Raw genomic sequence first — 20821 nt, 5'->3', positions numbered from 1 at the left:
ATGTGTCCGGGTCTCTGCTGCCATGAAACCCGGACACAGCTTTCAAAACCCGGACTGTCCGGGTGAATCCCGTACAGGTGGCAACCCTAGGCATTACATCTTATGCTGCATCTTAGCGTGTCTTGTGTTAAGGCAGCCTATTTATTTGAATGGGTTGCATAATGCACCAAAACACACACAAAAAAAGTGCATGTGCTATTTTAGTATTATTGAGTTTATCATAATATGTGTGTGTGTTGTGGTAGACCACATGATTAATGATGTGCAATAGTGTGAATCCAGACTTAAAAGTGTATTTCCTCTTTTGCAATCAAATTGAGAAAACCCCACTATATGTTTGTTGTGTGCTCCCATTCACATGCCTAAAAATCCTTTTTTTTAATTAAATATATTCAGTTGTTTCTTTGGAGCAAGATCATACTGTATATAGGACTCTATGGGCAGCTTCTATTGCTTTGAAAAGATGGCAATGTAGAGATAAGAGACAAAATGAGGGACAGGGCATTAACATACAATATCTTGAGTTCTTTAACCCTTTGTTAGGACAGACAGTCTAGTATACAAGTGATAGTGATGCGCAAACTGTTGGCGCTATATAAATCCTGTAGGGCTGTTACTGATTAATATTTTCGTGTTCGATCGGAAAAAAAATGTAAATAGATTAATTTCGATTAATTATAAACGCACATACAGATCGAACTACATTGGCCTATACACATACAGCACAGCAATGAAGTAATAAAATGAACTAGGATCACACTAATCCAGCACGTTATTATTCTCACATGCCCCACTCAATATGGCCGCCGCTTGAGTGGGGTAACTCAGAATAATAACGTGCTGGATTAGTGTGATCCTAGTTCATTTTATTACTTCATTGCTGAGCTGTATGTGTATAGGCCAATGCCTTGGCTGGCGCTCGTGCAGAAAGTTTATTGGGCAAACTCACCGGCCCAAGTGGCTCCGTCGGCTAACGAAGGGAAGGGGGGAGGAGTCCGGTGACGTCACAGACATCGACGTCACCAGACATCACCGGATCTGCGACGGGACTCCCGGAAGCCGGCGGAGAGGCGAGTATTTTCATTAGTGATCAAAAAATTTGAATCGATCAAAAAGATTAACGATTAATCGAGAAATTAATTGTTAATTTGCACAGCCCTAAAATCCTGTATAATAATAATAATAATAATAATAATTGTGAAATCTGCCAGCACAATACACGCAAAGTTTAAAGAGAACTAAAACCAAAACTTTTTTTAACTTTAGTCCTCTTTCGGGCTACAGCCCACTATATGCTGACAGCCCAGAGCCGCACTGCCATTGTCAGGATCCCACCCCACTGCCTGATTGACAGCTGCCTCTGCCAAGGAGCACTGGAGAAACTGAGAGTCCATCACTGCTCTCTGCAGGGAGAAGCCATGAGCTGAGGCATCAGTGGTTCGAGATCGCTCAGTTTTCGATATAAAAAAGAGCTGGCAGGTGACAGCTGCAGTGTTACACGCTGGTTTTAAGTATTGGGGAAGAGTACATTTTACTCTCCCAATACTTCCCATTTAATTATGGCAAACACAACTCCCCTTCCCCTAAAGATTACATAGCATGGACGAACTAAGTAGGATTTTTTAACCAAGGAGTTTTCCGAAAATAGAATTTGAAGTAGTAAGCTGCAGTTTTTATTATTTTTTTATGTTATCTTATGTGAATGGGAAGATGTAACAAATATTAAAATGTGTTGTCCCAATTTGGCTGCAAAAGTGGAAATACACTTTACAGACAAAACAGTGACATAGATGGATAGTAGGCTTCCTCTGGTGTCTGCACATATCTTGTAATACTGTATGTTCCAAAACATACTGGGAGCCCGAAAACTGCTATACCTTTATATGAAAGTATCAATGTCTGCCAAGAGAGTCCAAAAGTAGGCCACCCGTCCCATGCCCCAATCTTGGCTTCTGAGGCCAGCTATTACCTTTGGAGGCCAATAGACCAAAGCCCTGAAGATTGTAGGGTATGTGAAGTAATAGAAAACGTTTTTGTGCTGTATGTCCTCACTTTACCTGCTTTGTATGAAAAAGTCCTTTCACTCAGAGTACTTGTGCAGAAAGGTTCTGTGTACTCTTTAAAAAGCTGGGGAACATAGTAATATATACATATTTGAGGTATGTGATAACAGACTCCGTTCATTAAGCCTTTACACAAACATGAAGGGTCTTTATTTTGAGCCATGCAAGTGTAATTTCCTTCATTCAAATATACATGCATGTTGTAACATATGAAGCTGCATTTGCTATGTCATAGCATGCAGAGATAATCTTTGCATTGACATAGGAGAACTATGTGGTAAAAGTCCCAAATCTTCATTTATATTTTTCCTAACAGCAATTCTTTATGACATTATATGAGGTGCAAGTGACAAAAAGGGGCACTCAAAGAGTGTTCCTGATGCTGAGCACTTCCCTGCTGCCTGGACTTAAACAGTATACTGGCATGAATGTTTGTTATGTTCAGTAGAAGTTTAAAGTTTATTTCACTGCACATTTGTTTGAGTTGGTGTTTATGGCATCAGACAGGCTTTGAACCTGCAACAGTTCCGGTCACATGATCAGCTCTCCATTTATTAAGAGATAAAACAGCGCTGCCTGCGGGCAATGCACGGCCACACTCCTTCCCAAATGCAACACAGTAACAAGTCACAAAATGGCAGCACATTTTAAAAGTTGCACAGTGAAAGTTAATTTCTTCATCGTGAGCACAGCATAAAAACCATACGCCCCCTGGTACATGTCAGCTAATCTTAGCCTTAGTTGTAGCCAAGTATGGATGGATCTCCTTATGCTTATATACCCACCCACCAACAAGGTAGGCCAAAATCACACGTCTAAAAACATCAGACTCTTATAAACTGCCTAACAGACAAAATATACTATCAATGTGGAGGTCAATGTCCCATCTATAAATAAGACCTAGTGGCATTCTATTCTTAAGCTTAAAAATACAAAATGCTTAATGCCAAAGTAAAAAATTGTATTAATTTCCCCTATGTACAGAGTCCGTATTGCCGTAATGTATATTCCAAAAGTGTTTAGTGACATTCAATTAACTAGACACAGTGGGGTACTGACCTGCATAATTGAATCTGTGACACCCTATGGGGCAGTTCAGCCACACAGCAAATGTAAAATACAAGTAGGTTGGGTAAGTTGTCTTACCTTGTTGAAGTTACAACTATTGATAGATATCTCCATCAATTAATGTAAGATAGCATGTTAATCTGTTGTGCCATGTTGTTTTACGGTATCAAGGAAAGCTAAAAAATAGCAAATCTATACTGGCATTACTACAGTAAATCCAATCCTTTTAAAAAAAATAGTGCTCAAAGTGACCCTCATGCGCCCACTGGCCATGGGTGCCAGGCCCAATATGAGATCCTCCTCCTCCCTGCAGTCAAGAAAAAAACAAACCCCCAGGCTGCATTCTGCTGTGTTTTTCTTCAATCTCAATAAAACTTTATCAAAACACTGCATAGCTTCTTTTTTTTTTTTTAAATCCTCACCCCTGCCAAGGCATGACTGCTTCTCTGGCATATTGCTGCTCAGTCATGGCTTAAATCATAGGGATTGCATTACTACAGGCCTAATTTAAAGTGAAACTCCAGTCAAACATTTTGGTTTGTAATTTTTGGCTACAGTGAAGAAATGTTTGAATCTCTCTCAAGTTTTGACTGTGGACCCTGAATTTCCTACCGTGGTAACCACACTGGGTAGAAGGACAGAGGATGCGTCTGTATTAGCCACACATCAATAAAAACCCAGGCCAACTTATCCTCACCTAATTTCACTACTTCAGAAACTCTGTTATTTCAAATCATCATTGCTCTTGACAATGTGTATGCAATAGGGCCATCTTAATGTCATAGGGCTTGTTTAACAAAGCAGTGCAAATGATATTGTGTAAGTAAAACACTAAAACCAATTAGATTAGTGGAATATGATTTCTGATGTGTTCATTTGGTCCCTGCCAATGGCACAAAAGTCAAAATGACCAGTAAAGGGTAACGTGGGCCAACAAAGGTCAATGCAAATCTTTCCTTTTCCTGTAAAAGCTGAACTTGGCCCTATATCACCTGGTCCCTTATAATGATGGATTGCCTCAGTGATTTAAAAAGATGCTGAAGAGGTAAGAAGAATCAGGACTAAGTGCAACTTTTATAAGGAAAGATTTTCATGTAGCTTCCTTGACCTATATGTCAGAATCTACATTACATGACTACCTCTCCCTGATAGAAATAATATATAATGTGTGTTGTAGTTTTCACAGTAAACTACAACAATGTGTATTTTTCTGGATTTAAGAGCATTCATTTTAGTGCTTCGGCAGTCCAGATTGTGGAAGATAAATACACTTCCCTTTGCCTAGGGACCTGCAGATTATTTTATGACATGCACAGACATATAATTGTATGCAGCAGTGTAGCGTAAGCATACAATAGCTGTGTCTAGTTAGAAAAAGTGCTAGCTTGGTTAAAACAACTCTTGACATTATATACCAAAACTTTGTCCCCATGGGAATTTCTGATTACATCACGGGAAGGCAACCTCAGCACTCCAGTTGTGGTGAAACTACAAATTCCATCATGCAATTGGCTGCCAGAGTCTTGCAGTACCTCATGTAGTTTCACCACAGCTGGAGTACCAAGGTTGCTGACTGCTGGATTACAGCCTTCTAGTCCCCCTTTCTGCAGCAACCTCTTACTCCAAGACCCTGTACTCACCCTTTAGCCCAATCCAAAGGGGCTCTGATGCACCAAAGAGAGAGTGGTCAGAGCCCCCCATCCTCTATCCAACCCTTCTTTCTTCCCTTGACCACCATCTTCACCATCTCAGTTTGATCAATTGTCAATATTGGTGGTGAATTTCTTCGTGATCTTCTCCAAAGATATAAATGCACCTATGCATACTCCACTGATGCTCACCAATGGAATGCATATTTCTGGTGTTTACATGCTCATATCCAGCAAGAGACGTTTTACCTTTAAACGCAAGTTTTGTAAACACCTAGATGCTCTATGTAAAATTATTTTACCCGATCTACATTTCCATTACATGTAACCACCTCAAAAATAAGTAAAACGTAAGTTGTAAAAAGAAAAATGCTAATAAATCATTTTAACCTAAAATAATTCTGTAATGCAGGCACCCTCCACCACATATACTGGATACAGAAGGGCCTGGATCAAGAGCTACATTAGCATGGACCCAGGAAAGATATGATGATTACATGAATCGGCCCTTGTCATCACTGCATGAGAGAAGCAAAACACCAACTCTAAATCCGGACTACTTCCACCAGGTATAGTAAACACATACTCAGGGCCGGTGCTAGACTATTTTGCGCCCTAGGCAAGACTAACTACTTGCACCCTCTAGCCCTCCTCCCACAGCGCAACCCCCAATCCCCCCCGCGACCCCATTCTCCTGCTGGCTAGCTTCTGCAGGCAACGGGTAGATGTAAGCAGACAGGAGCAATAGCAAGACTGCTATTGGCTATTTTCATTTGAAATAGCCAGTAGCAGACTTGCTATTGAAACCCCACCCATTGAGGATAGTAGACCTGAGAGAGAAAGTCTCTCAGTTCTGCTCCTTTGCTCAGTGGGCAGGAACAAAAGCCAGCATAATGGCTTTTGAAATTTATAATCCACAGGGGGGGGTCAGTGGTCGAGGCTGCGCCATATGGCGGCTGCCTAGTTTGCCTTTACAGGTACCATCTGAGATGGCAAAGAGTAATTTTTTAAAATAGAAGCAATGGTGTGTAAGACATGCACAGCACACACTACATCCAGACGATCAAGGGAAATCACTTACTGATGCTCTGGAGCTGGACAAAAAGTATGGAAAAGCAATGTCCTGGTTGAGGTAAGGGACCAAAGCCACCTTAGGAGGACAGAAAGCTCTAAGCCTCAACACCACTTTGTCGTTATGCAAGACCAAAATTGTTTTTTTACAGGGCAATACTGCCAGCTCAGACACAGGGGCATGCCTTCCATGAGCAATAGTAGACCTTTTTGGTAAGTTGTCTTCCTGGCTTTTAACCTTGTAAGAATCACTTATTCAGGAGATACCCCTATCCCTCAATACCTGGGCTTCAACAGCCATGTTGTTAAAGCCAGCAACTGTAAAGTAGGATAATATACCAGTCCTTGAGACAGGGGGTCTTAGCAATCTGAAAAAGCCCACAGAGAACCTGCCAGGAGTCTGATCAGATCTGAATACCACATCCACCTGGGTCAATCTGGAGCAATAAGGATTACTGGAATACTCTGCATTTCAATTCAGTGGAGCAGATGAGGAAGGAGTTTTAGGGGAGGAAAGGCATAGACCAGGCTGTACTGATCACAGAGCCACCAGAGTCCACTAGAGGATCTGTGTACCTAGAGACAAATCTGTCCATTTTGTTGTTGAATCTGGATGCTAGTGAGTACATGACCAGCATCCCCCACCTATGACACAAGTCCTGGGACACCTCCAGCTGTAGGGACAATGCCTCCCGGATTTAGGTACTGTCGGCTGAGGAAGTCTGCCTGCAAATTGTCCATTGGATGTAAACAGCAGACAAGGCAAATGAGATCTGCCCAAGATAGAATCCTTTTTTCTTCTCTTGCTGCGGTAAGACTTCCGGTTCCTCCCTGGATGACCCTCCAGTCAGGATGTCCAGTGTTTTAGGGACAATCAAATCATTCAGTGCTCTGGAAAAATAAGTCCAAGTCCCTTGCACTGACAAGGTGTCTAGGACTTCTCCACAGCATGTTAGGCTGACATCCAATGTAAGGAATTTCCTAAGGCGATTGCAAGGATTTTCCCAACTACAGACCAAACACAACCGGGTTGTTGACATCAGGTGAATTAAATTGTCCATCCACTGAAATAATTTGTCCCACAATGACAGCATGTTGAGTTGTAGTGTTCTGGAGTGGAACTGGGCAAAAGAGACTGCCTTGAATGAGACTACCAATAGCCCCAGGACAGTCATGCAGAAGTAAAGAATCAGACAACTCCTGGACTGAAAATTCAAAAAAAATCTGTAAGTGGAAAGCTAGAAGTTTCTCTTGTGGAAGAGAACCTCTGGCTTAAGCGGTCTCTAGAATAAGACCCAGATACTCCAAGTGATGAGTCAGCTCCAACAAACCTTTCCAAGGTCTGAATTGTCTATGCCACATTGTTGGTCAGAACTTGTGCTGACTGCTCCCTCACCATGAAGCCATCCAAATATTCCACAATGGTTACTTGGTTTGAGTCTGGCTTCTGGGGTTGAGGCTTGGGAGTAAGAACAGGAAACTGTGTGGGATCCAACATGTTGTGCTACAAGGCAGAGACAACAAAGCTCAAGCCCAGGCCTTGAATACTCGCGAACTGGCCCCTGAAAGCAAGAGAGCTTCAGATGGCCGAAGGAAACAAAGACCAATAAAGTAGGATCCTTGTGTCACTTGAGATAAGAAGCAGTGAAAAGAAAAAACAGTGAAGCTCCCCCACCACTTTAAAAATAAAAAATAAAACAGTGAAGCTTTTCTCAGAAAAAAATATGTCCATCCTAGCATACAATCTAAGCATGCTGGGAGTGGGAGGGGTCATAACAGGCTGGTCACTGCTTATGTTTGCCTTCTGTAGGCAGCAGTATAACACAATTTTCTCTGAATCATGTGTCCCTCAATGAATGAGAGGAGAAAAAAAAAGGGATTTTTGTCTTACCTGTAAAACTAATGTCTTGATTATACATCACAGGACACAGGCAACTAAATCCTAAGACCAGTGGGTTGTGTAGCTACATTCATGTGATTGGACACAAATCAATCAAAGCTGCAAGACAACCCTACATAACCCTTCCCAATCCCAGCCAGGCTGAGTTTTGTAGCAAAAAGTACAGAGCAGGTCATAGAATACTGTAGGTAGGGTCCTGTGAAAGGGATTTTATAGATCAGACAAAAATTCTGTTTGGATCACAGGACACAGGGAATTAAATCCTTCAGGAGGGGTGGGCAACACAGCAAACAATTGATAACAGGCCCAATGAACAACAACCTCATCAGGACAACTACCAACAGAGGTAGGTCCAAGGCTATAAGGCCATCTGAAACACCACCCAACCAAAATTGACATTGTATCAAAGCGCTAAAGGTGTAAACTGTGAAGATAATAATATTGAATACAATCAAGTATTCAGGTGAAAAATCAAGTGATCGAGTGAAGATAGTAAGTAAGTGGAAAGGGGCTGCGTATTTTAACCTTTGTCTAATATATGGGTTGAATAGATTATAAGTATCAAATAAATGTCTTAAATAAAATTGTATCAAAAAGAAAAAAACAAATAAATAAAATTGTATCAAAAGAACTGTGAGAAACGAAAAAAACAAAGAACCAAAAGGTAACACATAAGTGAATGGTCGTGAAGACTAGCGGTAGTAACAAATGTAAAACAAAAATGATAGTGTTACATTAGGTCATCAGTCAGTAATATGCAACAAAGATCGTGGTAGCCTTTCAAAGTCAATCAGCAATATATAACAATTTATAGGCTGATCTACGAGTAGCACTCTTTCAGTGAATATATCAGATCGACGAAAAAACAGTGTTCAGTGGATGATGATTTAAAAGCCGGGGGAGACAAACACAAGGCAAATAATTGATGATCTATTTCGGTTGTAGTCCGATAGCCCCCCTTATGGATGGGTACTCACCAGAATGTAGTGAGTAGACGGCTTTTTTGGTTAGCAGCACTTTGGTCTGCGGTCGTGCTCTAATTTGGACGTTTTGTTATTCCCGCTTTGAGACCCGCCAGGAAGAGAGTTTTCTTCCTTGCAGCGCTGGAGGTGTCCCACAAGCACAGTGATGAATTCTCCCAAGTGCGCTGTCAGCTAACCTACTCTCAGTAGCCCCAAGGTGTTTAGGAATTAGAAAAAAGAGAGAGCCCTCATGGTGCAGTAAATAAAAGCATTCAGATTTATTAAAAAAGTAGTAACTCACATGTACAATATAAAAAATCCGGCCGGCAAAAGCAGCTCTGGAATGGTTTAAGAGACTCTTCGTGTGCAAAATGAATCTACCTTCTTGATGCTACCACGATCTTTGTTACATATTACTGACTGATGACCTAATGTAACACTATCATTTTTGTTTTACATTTGTTACTACCGCTAGTCTTCACGACCATTCACTTATGTGTTACCTTTTGGTTCTTTGTTTTTTTCGTTTCTCACAGTTCTTTTGATACAATTTTATTTATTTGTTTTTTCTTTTTGATACAATTTTATTTAAGACATTTATTTGAACCATATGTTAGGCTGAGGTTAAAATACGCAGTCCCTTTCCACTTACTATCTTCACTCGATTTTTCATCTGAATACTTGATTGTATTCGATATTATTATCTTCACAGTTTACACCTTTAGCGCTTTAATACAATCTTTTTCGGTTAATTTAAGGAGTTTTCTCTTTTTTTCTTAGCTGCTTTAGGCTTTAATATATTTTAGTCTGTTCCAGAAGCGCAGATTATTTATTTTACAAAATTGACATTTGCAGGTCTGAACACCCACCTGTTAGAACTTGCCAAATGTGTGGACTGAGGGGGCTTTACAGATTTGGGAGATTTAAGTCTGGTGCTCAAACACCTAAGAAGCACTAAACACTCTTAGTGAAGTGTGCCATGAGTGGAAATTTCCGCTTCAGTTTATAGGTCTAAGAGATGGTCCACTGAATCCTCCTGGTAATAATGGAATGAGGCTGGTAGTCCCATACGGGGACCCTCTGGGATGACAAAACAGATCATTAGACTTGCAAATAGCAGCAGTTGCAGAGAAGTGAACTCTGACCACCCAAAACAAAGCATAGGGAAATTTATTTAGGATGTTTAGATGCAGGACACAAGGCAGGTGACAATGTCCTGGTTAAGGTGGAAGGCAGAGACCACCTTAGGGAGAAAGGAAGCCGTAGGCCTCAACACAACTTTATCCTTATGGGTGACCAGCAAGGGCTCTTTGCACGTTAACCTGCTAACTCAGAAACATGCATAGTGGAAGTGAAGGTCACCTTGTGAGCAAAAAGGCAGAGGAGGGTCTCGGATTAGTTCAGGGGAGCTTCTGAAGGGTTGACAGAAGCCGACTGAGGCAGATATCTAACCCTTGCTAGTAGTCAAGGCTAAAAGGTTATTTAAGGCCAGACTAGAGTAATGATAAACACACTGAATGGCCAGATTATTATGACCACCTGACGTTTGTAGGCAAATTCGCTATAATTAGCTATAATTTCGCGCTGAAGTTGCTAGAGGGCCTGACCATTATAGATAGGGAAACAGGATGTTTACCACGACAGTAGAAGTGATTTTTTTCTGAAGATATGGGTAAACAACGTGATTTAACAGCCTTTGAACGTGGGATGATTGTTGGCGGTCGGAGCCATGGAGCGAGTATCAGCAAAACAGCAGAATTTGTTAAATGTTCAAGAGCAGCTGTTGTTAAAGTGTTTAAAGACTGGACTGTCAGCCGAAAATCTGGGTCTGAACGTGCGAATTGTGGCCGTCAGTGACTAGTCAATGTTGGGGCAGAACGGAGAGTGGCAAGACTGGTACAAGACAACAGAAGGGCAACAGTGCAGTGTCAGATTCCTCACATCACCTTTCAACATCACGTGGAGTCACGAGGCAGCCCAACAAAGTCATCTTGTGGAGTCATCTCGTGGCCCAACGAAGAACTGATGGGGTGGTCATAATAATCTGGCCACTCAGTGTATGTCCTGTGCAGTACTTCCTGTGATGGAATTTTCTGGCCTTGCACCAGGCAAAATATGCCTTCCAGGTTCTATTGTAGACATTGTTGGGGGATGACTTCCTAGGCTTAACTTGGTGATCTAATGTTTTAATGGTTTCCTGTGATACGTTCAAGAAACATCTTCGTCCATAACCATACAACAGGATGCAAGATTAGGGTGTGGACCAACCTATTAGTGATCACTCTAAATGCTACCTATACCAGATCAGAAGTATGATCACGTGTACATTTTTGTTATAAAAATTTAATATATAAATTAGGTAAATATGCGATTCAGAAGACTCGAGCATACAGAAACACACCGATATATTCAAGAACAATGAAGTGGGATCCCAATACAACCGTGATCATCTATTATTAAAGTGAAACCTGACTGGTTGCTGTAGGTACTGAATGTATTCTACACCGACAGAGTTCTAATAATGTGATATTTTCTTTCATAGGAGAAAACCATTGATGGCAGTAAAGGCAATGGTGGCCAGAATAAACAGACTTCCTCCTAGGGGAACGTTGACATGTCTGTGCTACTTTGTACCCGCATGATGTTCCTTACAGAAGAATAAACTAGAAAATGGAGAATTAAGACCAAAGATAATGTGAACATTGTTTCTGTGAGACTATCTGTCCTCTTCTCTTAACTAGCAGCACTACAGAGAGCTGCAATTTGAATGGTTGATATGGGCTACAGCATTTTTATATTTTAATTGCTAAATGTTCTTCATTACTGAACAAACTTAAATGGTTCCATATTTTTCAGTAAGGGCTATGTCATAAGGACCTGTATCAACTGGCTTTGGGCTTGTATTAATAGCATCGGTTTGACATTCTTCTGAGATCATTTAGAATTCATGGACATGTTAATTTGATCTGCTTTAAGTGGATTTTGCATTCCCATAGACTTGTATGTCAATGCAAAACCCATTTGATGCAAATAAAAGGTCATCAAAGCAGGCCCCTAGTTGTAGGTGTGAACCACCTGACTCCAGGTATATGCTTTCAGGTTTATTGTTCTGATGCGTTGTTGAGAATAGGAATAACATCTACATAAAAAAACACAAAACTCCAGTTTTCAATAAAGTGAGTGAGGGAACGTCTGTCATGTCTTTATTGCCATTTGTTACCCCAGTGGGGGGGATTTTGGCTAACCTTTTATCCCTGATACACTAAAGGCAAGAAGTGTGAGGAACCGTGGTCACTGGGACAGAAAGGCATAGACAGAGGTTCTAAGCCTTCTAAGACAAACAAAAGTTTTTTGGAGTTTGGTGTTAATAAACCTTCAATAGTTCTTGTAAATATGTTGTTACTAAATCACACATGTTGGGACAGCCCGTGTCTGGGAGGACTAATTCGGTTATTAACTACCAGCCAACTAGTGGTAACTTTCACCCCCTTATTAAAGGAGAATCAGGTGAGTGATTTTCACTCAGACTCATAATCTGAGCCGACCTGCGACAATGAAACGGTCACAGTTCGGCTCAGTAGATCGGGAAATGAGCGAACACATACCGGCGCTCGCTCACTTCTCGATCCTGTGCAGGCAGAGAGCCGTGATAGGGGAGGGACTGGATTCCCCCCTCCCCGCACCGATCCTCCAGCGCTGTCTGGCGGAACGGACGGGGGCGAGTACAGCTGGCTCTGCCTCTATATAGGCAGAGTTAGCTGTCATTCACAAAGCTGGGTGGATCCAGACATAATTGTCGGGATCCGTTCCGGCTGCGGCGTCTCAGTATACTGCGAGCTGTAGCTCGCGGAATATTGAGCTTTGGGTGACGGGAGGACGCTAGTTTGTGTCCTCCCGTTACCCTTAGGAGAACTATGGGGAAAAGCCCTGACCCCATAGTTCTCCTTTAAGTATCTTAGCAACTTATTAAAAAGGGATTACTAGATGCATGTGTAAAGGAATCTGAGCTAACATTACTTATTGCTTTTGGAAAGTGCTATTCGCCTTGCAGTCTATAGCTTCTGAGTCACCAACATGATGCAAGCATGGAGCAGGCGACTCGGGAACGCCTGATCTTGCTCCGGGACACTTCTAGAGCAGAAAAGTGAATGGATCAGCATGGCAACCAGAATTTTTAGGAGGTGTGAGCTATGGCAGCCCTATGGTTTGTGAATGGCAGATTTCCTTTTAAATCCCATATAGTGCAAAAAGATAGAGGTATGGATAGCAGCAGTGTAATAAAGCCAGCCTTTTTATCAAATCATGCAAATCAATCACATAACACCTCATTCATTTACAGTTATCTGCAATAAACATTCCCCAAAGTGTCCTCACGAGGTGTTATAGTAATAAGGTCATGATCTCTTTTTCAGTTCAAACACACGTGCCGTAATAACACAGCTCCATTTACCTGTAAGCCAAACCTCTACTATTGTGGATACATTTCAGTCACTTCTTCCAGTCCACTACTGTAGGTTAACCTTAGAGCAGTGTTAAGTGATTTTTTTTTTTCCCCCTTTTTTCCTGCATTGGCTAATGAACACACAAGGGCAAATCAAAGAAAAAAAAAAATACATGAACATGTATTCAAAGGTTTATTGCACCAAATTCCACGTAAAGTAGATTTAAAACGATACAACAGTAGATTTAAGGAACATATCTCCAAAGTCCACTGACGACTGCTCAGTGAATAATATACAGTGCAGATTATATCTACCTAGGAGACTGTGCGAAGCATACAATCACATGTGAACAATGTCTCCTGCTATGTGGACAGCATATTCATACATACAGTAAGACTGTCTGTCATCAACCCCCAATCCTTCACAAAGAAAAAAGCTGACCAGGTGGCATTATGTTTACTCTGTACCAAAAATATACTTATAAATGAAGCAGCAATACAAAATCAAAATTTCCAGAGTGAAGTGTTATTTTGCTTCAACACGGCGACAGCAGCTCATTCTAACAATACGCTGACATTTAGTACTGTTAAGACTCTGCAAATACAATAAGCTTAAAGTTGTGCATTTCCTGCATCAACTCTTTGAAACGGATTAAAATTCAGCAAACTTGTTGAAGCAGAATCTACTTTAATACTGCCAAAAATAAATAAAAATAAATCTAAAAGCAAGAGGAAAAAACCCCAGAAAACTCATCACTGGATTATTTTAAACACCAAGAAATATTTAGCATCTATATGTTGTGTAGTGTATGTCTACCCAACTTATACAACACAGTAAAGCTAATTGTGTGACATTTGAACGCAGTCTGGTCTATCACTCCACAAATAACTGTACAATGCGAGTTGCTTTTTTCCCTATTTTAATGAAAAGTAAGACTTTCAAAGAGTCACAGTTCTTACAATTGAGGTAGTAACGTGAAGAGAAGACAGTGACTAAGGTCTGATCATTAGTGTTCTATCAATACATTTAATGTAATCTCAAATTGCTTGCCATTACATTTTACTGATTGTTTCCCATGAGCTAGCTAGCACATTGTATACAACATCATTTCATGGCCTTATTGAGTTTTTGTGATTGTGTACGATCAGCAAGCTTATACAAAATGTTTTACTGCACACCAATATATTCTGCTACAAAACTACCAGTGCTAAATATCTTATTTCCCAAACGGGGTGGCTACAGGACTATTCAAAAATCATTAAAGGGCTACACATTTTAAAGTGGGCATATAACAAAAACATGTTGCCTGAAATGATCTTGTCCAGCAGAATTGGAATAGTGTTATTTGTATTAAGCAGTCTAAATGCTGAGCAATAATAGTACCTTTGTACAGGCTAACTGTCCTTATCCTGTAGGAAGCGGCTGCTGGGTGACTAGTTTTCTCCTGAACGCTGTAAGTTTAGTCCCGGACATGCAGAAACCCTCTCAGCTCTCTATTTCTGAGGGACTCAGTGACATGACCTGTAGGTAGTGATTTAGCAGCTGCAGTCTTGACACTCCTTTACTTCAGCATCCAGAATTTATGGTAGTCAAATATAATGGTCACAAAAAGGTATGTAGAATGACATCTTCTATAAGTAGTTCCTAGTCAGAATTAGCACCATTTAGGCCATTTCCTTTAAGTTTGATTGTGTGCCAGGAGTTCAGCTTCAAAACCCAGCCTGAAGAAAAGAGCATGTAGCATTCACACTTTACAATCTGTCCAACAAAAAAAATCTAGATTGCCTGTAGAACCCAAGCAGGGTGCAGCCATGAGTTACCCAGTGCGTAACAGAAAGCGATAGTAGAATCTGACCGGTGTAGTTCCAGCATGTTTAGGCATTCCTATTTTTAGAAGCAACTTGTGCAAACGAACTTTACCTTTCCCTTGGGAACAGCTTGACACAGACCATGATATTGTTTCAGTAGCTTTTATATCAGGTGTATATGTGTTTTAGGCATTAGGGTCTTTTCATCCAGAACAAGGAATGTGACCACACAGTTTTCAACAAGTCTAGTCCTAACGGATTTCCAATTTTGAGTGAGGTAGGATGTCACTGCCCACCAGAAAGTAAACAAGAAAAATATGGGAGCTGTCATGGCTGACCTCCTTTTCAAAATGTTATTGCACTGGCTGTTATGCTGAAGCACTAGTTATAATAGCATCTGATCACAAATCGGTCAAAGATAACCCAAGTCCCAGGTGCTCATCTGCATTTTTGTTCTGGGTTCATTAAGGAACCTGGTGGGATCTACCTGCTTGTCTGCAATAGGCTACTGGCCTTAACTTACATATGTCTATGGAAACCCCATTCAAGCACGCAGGGCACTTCATCAGGCATCCTCAAGTGGTTTCTCCACAGGAATACATGAAGAACAGACAGAGAGCACAAATAATTTACAGTTATGCTGGGAGTAACATCTCCTTGTTAGGTTCCCAGACAAGACAAAGAAAGGAACTAACTTCTTCATACTTCACTCACAAATAAGATATCCAGTTTGGGTGAAGAACAGTAAGCAGGGAACTCTGCAATCAAATGCCGCCCCCAAATCTGCTTATGAAACATGGTGCTGTGCCCTCAAGAGTTGACACGTGATTGCAGCACCATGAAAAGAACAGCAACAATAAGGTAGTGTACAAAAAAAGATGAAGAACAAAGTGGAGCAGTACAGAGCAGCCAATCATATCTCAGACTCTGTAGTTCAGTAGGGACAATATAAATGCCACCAATATGCCATATGGCTTAATTTCTAAATTGCACTTCATATTTTATTGGTACCATATTTCATAAGGGTGCCTCGGTTTAATGGCCTTTCATGAACGTACTGGAGGAACAGGAGAACTAGTTAAAAATGAAATTTTTGTTAATAGTTAAAATACTTGAATTCATTTTTAAGATTTAACGCCTGAATTTAGAGTCACTTTAAGTCCATATACACAAGTACCAGCTGTCCCTGCTTTGTAGCACAGTCTAGTTTTGGAAAGGCTGGAAGGGGGGTTGGTTTTGGTGAAAATAGGCATGGATAATACTCAGATATTGGTCTGTGAGTAAACATGGGTATAAACATTTAAGAAATGGTAAAATATTGCATTAGTACATGAAGCATCACACCTCTTAATTACAGGTAGAACAAAACTGTCAGGTGAATAGCAAATATTGCCTTCAGAGCATGTTGGCTGACCACTGTTCACTCCTTTTCATTTTTCATACCAGAACCCCGCTACACGGCCTTTAAGCTCAGCATGAATTTTCATGGGATCAAACCTTGCTTGTGTAAAGAAGTATGAAGAAAGATATTTTGGGGTCTAGACTGCTAACCAACAGCTGACCGCCACTTGTGGTGCCCCATTGGGCCTTTCCCTGCTGAAAGTTTTAGATTCACAGATGTGGTAGTGGAAGGCAATCAATTAATAGATTTGGGAAATGCAGAATCTCTGCTGGACCAGGCAAAGTTAAGGATTCAGGCAGCTCACCACAATGTAAACATTTAGCAATAGAACAACTGGTACTGCCACTGCAGGCCAAAAGTGAACCTGTCGGTACAGGTATTATCCTATAGAAGCAAGGCTCCCACAACCTAGAAGTAATTCTAGTTGTGGGGAAGGCACATGACCATGGGCACTCTGCACTGTTGCTATGAGAGCCTTTACTGGGTCAGAATACTTTAAAACTGTTCCTAGTTACCTGGATGTCATGTTTCTCATACGGCTTCATTACTCTAGTAAATCACTCAGCTATGAAGCTATTGAAGTCAAGACTTGCTCTAGGCTAATAGGAGTGTCAAGCAGTAAAGCTGAACAATGACCACACCAACCAGGAAAATAGCAATTTGTATATATGCATGACAAGCAAGATCATCTCACTTGGGTAAAATAAAAGGATAGCAGAGGTTGTCAAGAGTCAACTAACTGATAGATGAAAGGTCAGGAATTATGAGAAATGGGTGAATGAGAATTCAATAAGTTTCCATTTCTTTGTTGCAAAGCATCTCCTACAGTACAATTATAGCATGCTATAATCTATACATTTCCTATTAAAAACCACATCTTCATTAAAGTACAATAGGTAATGCTCCAAATGAGAGCAAAAACAGTAGAAAACAAAAAGATATATACATTGTCCAAAGAAGATTTTCCTAAGAAGCGTGCAGTCAATACATTTACTGTAGTGTTTGAGAATGTAGGACTTCTCCTTAATTCTTCCCTGTGAAGCAACAGAAGGCCACGGGGGATCATCATAATGCCTCGCACTTCATGTAAACTTTAAAATGTGTCCCCTAAAGGTTTCAGGAGCAGAAGAGTTTATATACTAAGAAAAAACAGCAGCACAATTCACTGTCCCTCTTCGGATTGTCTGCTTCTTCTCTGCAGCTTAAGGAATGACCATTTGTAGAATGCAGCTTATAAAAGGATTTGTGCAACATGGGGTGAATGAGTACTCGCCACAGCTGCCAGCAGAGGTAAGTCACTGGATTCAATCCTAAATTTGTACAAAAAAAAATTACAAAAGTTAGAAAATAAATAGTGGCAGCAGAAAGTGTATATACTGCTTCACTTGGGTCAAGTTACCCCACACATAAATAAATGGATTATACATACAAACATGTACCATATAATTATACTGGTAATTCAGACAAATGTCATTTACTTTAGTTGGACAAATGGCAGTGCATTGTCGCATTTCAATGAATATTATATTATAGGAAGGGAAATTGTGTCAGCTACCCATCTGCTTTCTCTACCAAAAACAGTAATTGCTCCTAGCCATTACATCATTCAACCGAGTCCTATACACACTAGAGTGAGCGGTTTTGAAAATGGAAATTATAATCAATATTCACTAAAAAGGATCCTAATATCACTGTGGAACAATGTCCTTCAGTCATGTCAGATAGTCATTTCTTCTTCACTTGAAGTTTTACAGGTTCCAGATATAAAGATTTCTCAGTACATTAAGCACTTGAAGACTGGCCAGGCCATTTTGCAGTATTCAGTGCTGCGGTACTTTGACATTTATTCCGTCATGCAACGCTGTACTGAAGTGAATTGTATACCATTTTTTGGGGACGGATAGAGCTTTCTTTTTGGGGTATTTAATCATCACTGGGGTTTTAATTTTTTCGGGTGTGGGGGGCTGCACACCCTTTTGCATAATACAAGCAATCTGGCAGCTCTACAGACGCCGGAACGCTTCTGTGTAAACAGCCATCGCTAGCTGTTTACAATTTAAGCAGTTTTCCTGCTCGTGCACGCCGACGGGCAAGACGGGCGACAACGTTTAACAACTCCCACTCACAGTCAAGAAGCTCCCAGCAGGCCGTTTAATTACAACGGCAGGCCTGGAAGCCGTTAAAGTAGACCTTAAAGTGATATTAAAGTCAAAATGTTTTTGGCTATTTCAAATGCTGATTAAATCACTTACAAATGATGCTGCTTCTCGATGTTTCAAAGTTTTAGTTTCCTGCAAAATCAGCTGATCCCCCAAGCACTGACCCTGTTAGGGTGGCTCCTTTCATGGTCCTATGGAGCCACCCTTGTAAGCTAGTAAGCTGTGCGTCTCCACAAACACACAGACATGCCAAGGCGAGACACTACACAGCTCCTTAACGCCCCCTCCAAGCTAGTAGACAAAAAGCCGCTGGAGAATGTGCTTGGCTCCTTGTGATCTGCTACTGAACAGGAAGTTCAGAGAAGCAGAGCTGAGAGAGATGGAGGCAGCTGTTTAGAAACATGATGACTAAGCACTTGGGCAAAAATAAAAAGAAGTACTTTGCTGGGCAATGTATATTTGTTTGATTTGGTTTCATCATTGAAAAAGGTTTGAGTGTTTAAAAACTACCGTAAAGTACAAAGCAAGATCCTACTATAGTGTCCAGACACCCTTGCTCCATAAAAAAAAAAAAATCACCTGCAGATAGTATGTACAAAAGATAACTTTTGCAAAAATATAAAAAAGTTAGATTTTATACTACCCACCTTACCACAGTCATTGTTATCACTGGGAATTAGGGATGTTCAGATACCAGTGCTGATACTTGGCATTTTCATGAGAACTACCATGGTTGCAGCGGTTGCAGCTGGGACCTGGCTCTGGCGCTCCACCACTGTCCTGAAATCATAACTCTGTATTGTTTTAGAAAAACTGTCACATGGCAATAACCAAAAATGTATCAGTACTTGTATCTGTGAGTACTTGGACAAGAATCGGTACTTTGTGTGGGGAAAAATAGGAGGGAATACACAGGGAACAGATCGGAGATCATGTACTGTAGGTTAATATCGCCACCTGCAGGAGAAGGACGCTAGGCACAAAAAACTAAAGACCAATTACAGCCTAGGGGCGGCCCCTGCCGGTGGCCAAACCCCCCACCTGCTGACAAGTCTCCAGTTTTTTGCCTAGCGTCAGGAGTAAGGAGCTAAGAAGTCTCCAGTTTAGTAACAAGCAGTAGAGTACACACCCACATAGAGGGGCGGGCCCTGTGTCCTTCAATGAACGGAGAAAAAAGGATTTTACGGTGAGTACCAAAATCCTATTTTCTCTCCCGTTCATTGAAGGACACAGGGAACAGATCGGAGATCATGTGTTTTGGTGCAGCCCTAATAAATATAACAAGTCATACATTAAAACGGGGATGCACAAATCCTCGGAACCCGTAGCGAATGCTCCTTAAAAATGACAGCTGCCTCCAAGCTTTTGAGTTTTACTCTAGTCTAGTCTTTCAGCTGAAAAAGTATCTGTGCATGTACTTGGTATCTGAACATCCCTACTGGGAATAATGTCACCATACTTCTGGGCAGAGTCCTCAGGAATGCAGAGCAGGCCACATCTCACAAGACACTCCAGTCCATTACAAGAGCGTCTTCTTGCGAGCATTGGGCTGCTCTGTGCTCCCCAGAATTCCACTGGAAAGACTAAATTTCATTTACACCTAGATGCCACAGGGGGAAGATGGTGGTATGGTAGATATAAAATCCAACACCTTATTCGTTACAGGTCCATTTTGCACATACTTTCAAGTAGGTGATTTTTACAGGGGTAGGGAGCCCAGACTTTATAAGGAGACTAAAATATTCTTCCTAATTTTATATGGCCAAATATCTGCACAAAAGCAACAGAGGCGACATCTGCAGGTAATGGAGAACTTCGATTTACCAGAAGCCTGAAAAATACTGTAACTAAAACAAAAGATAATGAATGTTTCTCCTTGCAGTCTGTGTATTGTAGCTCTTCAAACATCTAGTTCATCAAAACACCAAATATACCAGAATATAATGAAGCTTTTGTTCTTTAATTCAAAGAATACATTACGCTACTTTACATTGGTTTATATAGGAGAAATAAAACCAACCATTCTCTGAAACATTTTACAGTGTCTACTCACCCCAATACCAAACCAAGCTCTTTTACATGGACTCTTGTGTGTCCCCTCAAATACTCCGACAACATTTTACTCTTGAAATACAACTCTTGCAACTTGTCTTCTAGATACATCACACACTTCAAGTAAAGGAATAAACAAGAGAAGGAAAAATTAAACTGGCACAGCATACATTTAGTGTTTTTTAATGCAGTAAAAGGCAACTATAGAAAAACAAAGCCTAAATGCGTAAATATATATATATATA

The 20821-nt window shown here is 40.8% G+C and overlaps 2 protein-coding genes across 2 annotated transcripts in view; one reads left to right on the top strand and one right to left on the bottom strand.

Moving 5' to 3' along the window:
• Positions 1-8923, top strand: part of CUNH4orf45 (chromosome unknown C4orf45 homolog) — a 30833-nt gene extending 21910 nt beyond the window's left edge. The window contains exons 4-6 of the mRNA XM_018569392.1: positions 5193-5349; positions 5797-5912; positions 8821-8923. Of these exons, the coding sequence (XP_018424894.1) occupies positions 5193-5349; positions 5797-5912; positions 8821-8923 (376 nt within the window). The remainder of the gene's footprint in view (positions 1-5192; positions 5350-5796; positions 5913-8820) is intronic.
• An 8071-nt stretch (positions 8924-16994) lies between these two features.
• FNIP2 (folliculin interacting protein 2) overlaps positions 16995-20821 on the bottom strand; it is a 64057-nt gene continuing 60230 nt past the window's right edge. Inside the window, exons 17-18 of the mRNA XM_018569397.1 lie at positions 20578-20693; positions 16995-17675 (exon numbers count right to left, since the gene is read on the bottom strand). Of these exons, the coding sequence (XP_018424899.1) occupies positions 17597-17675; positions 20578-20693 (195 nt within the window). The 3' untranslated portion in view covers positions 16995-17596. The remainder of the gene's footprint in view (positions 17676-20577; positions 20694-20821) is intronic.

The sequence above is a fragment of the Nanorana parkeri genome, unplaced genomic scaffold (assembly GCF_000935625.1).
Source record: "Nanorana parkeri isolate BGI_ZX_2015 unplaced genomic scaffold, ASM93562v1 scaffold1329, whole genome shotgun sequence".
NCBI lineage: Eukaryota > Metazoa > Chordata > Amphibia > Anura > Dicroglossidae > Nanorana > Nanorana parkeri.
Note: the sequence above shows the minus strand (reverse complement) of the source record. Positions and strands in the feature narration are given on the sequence as shown.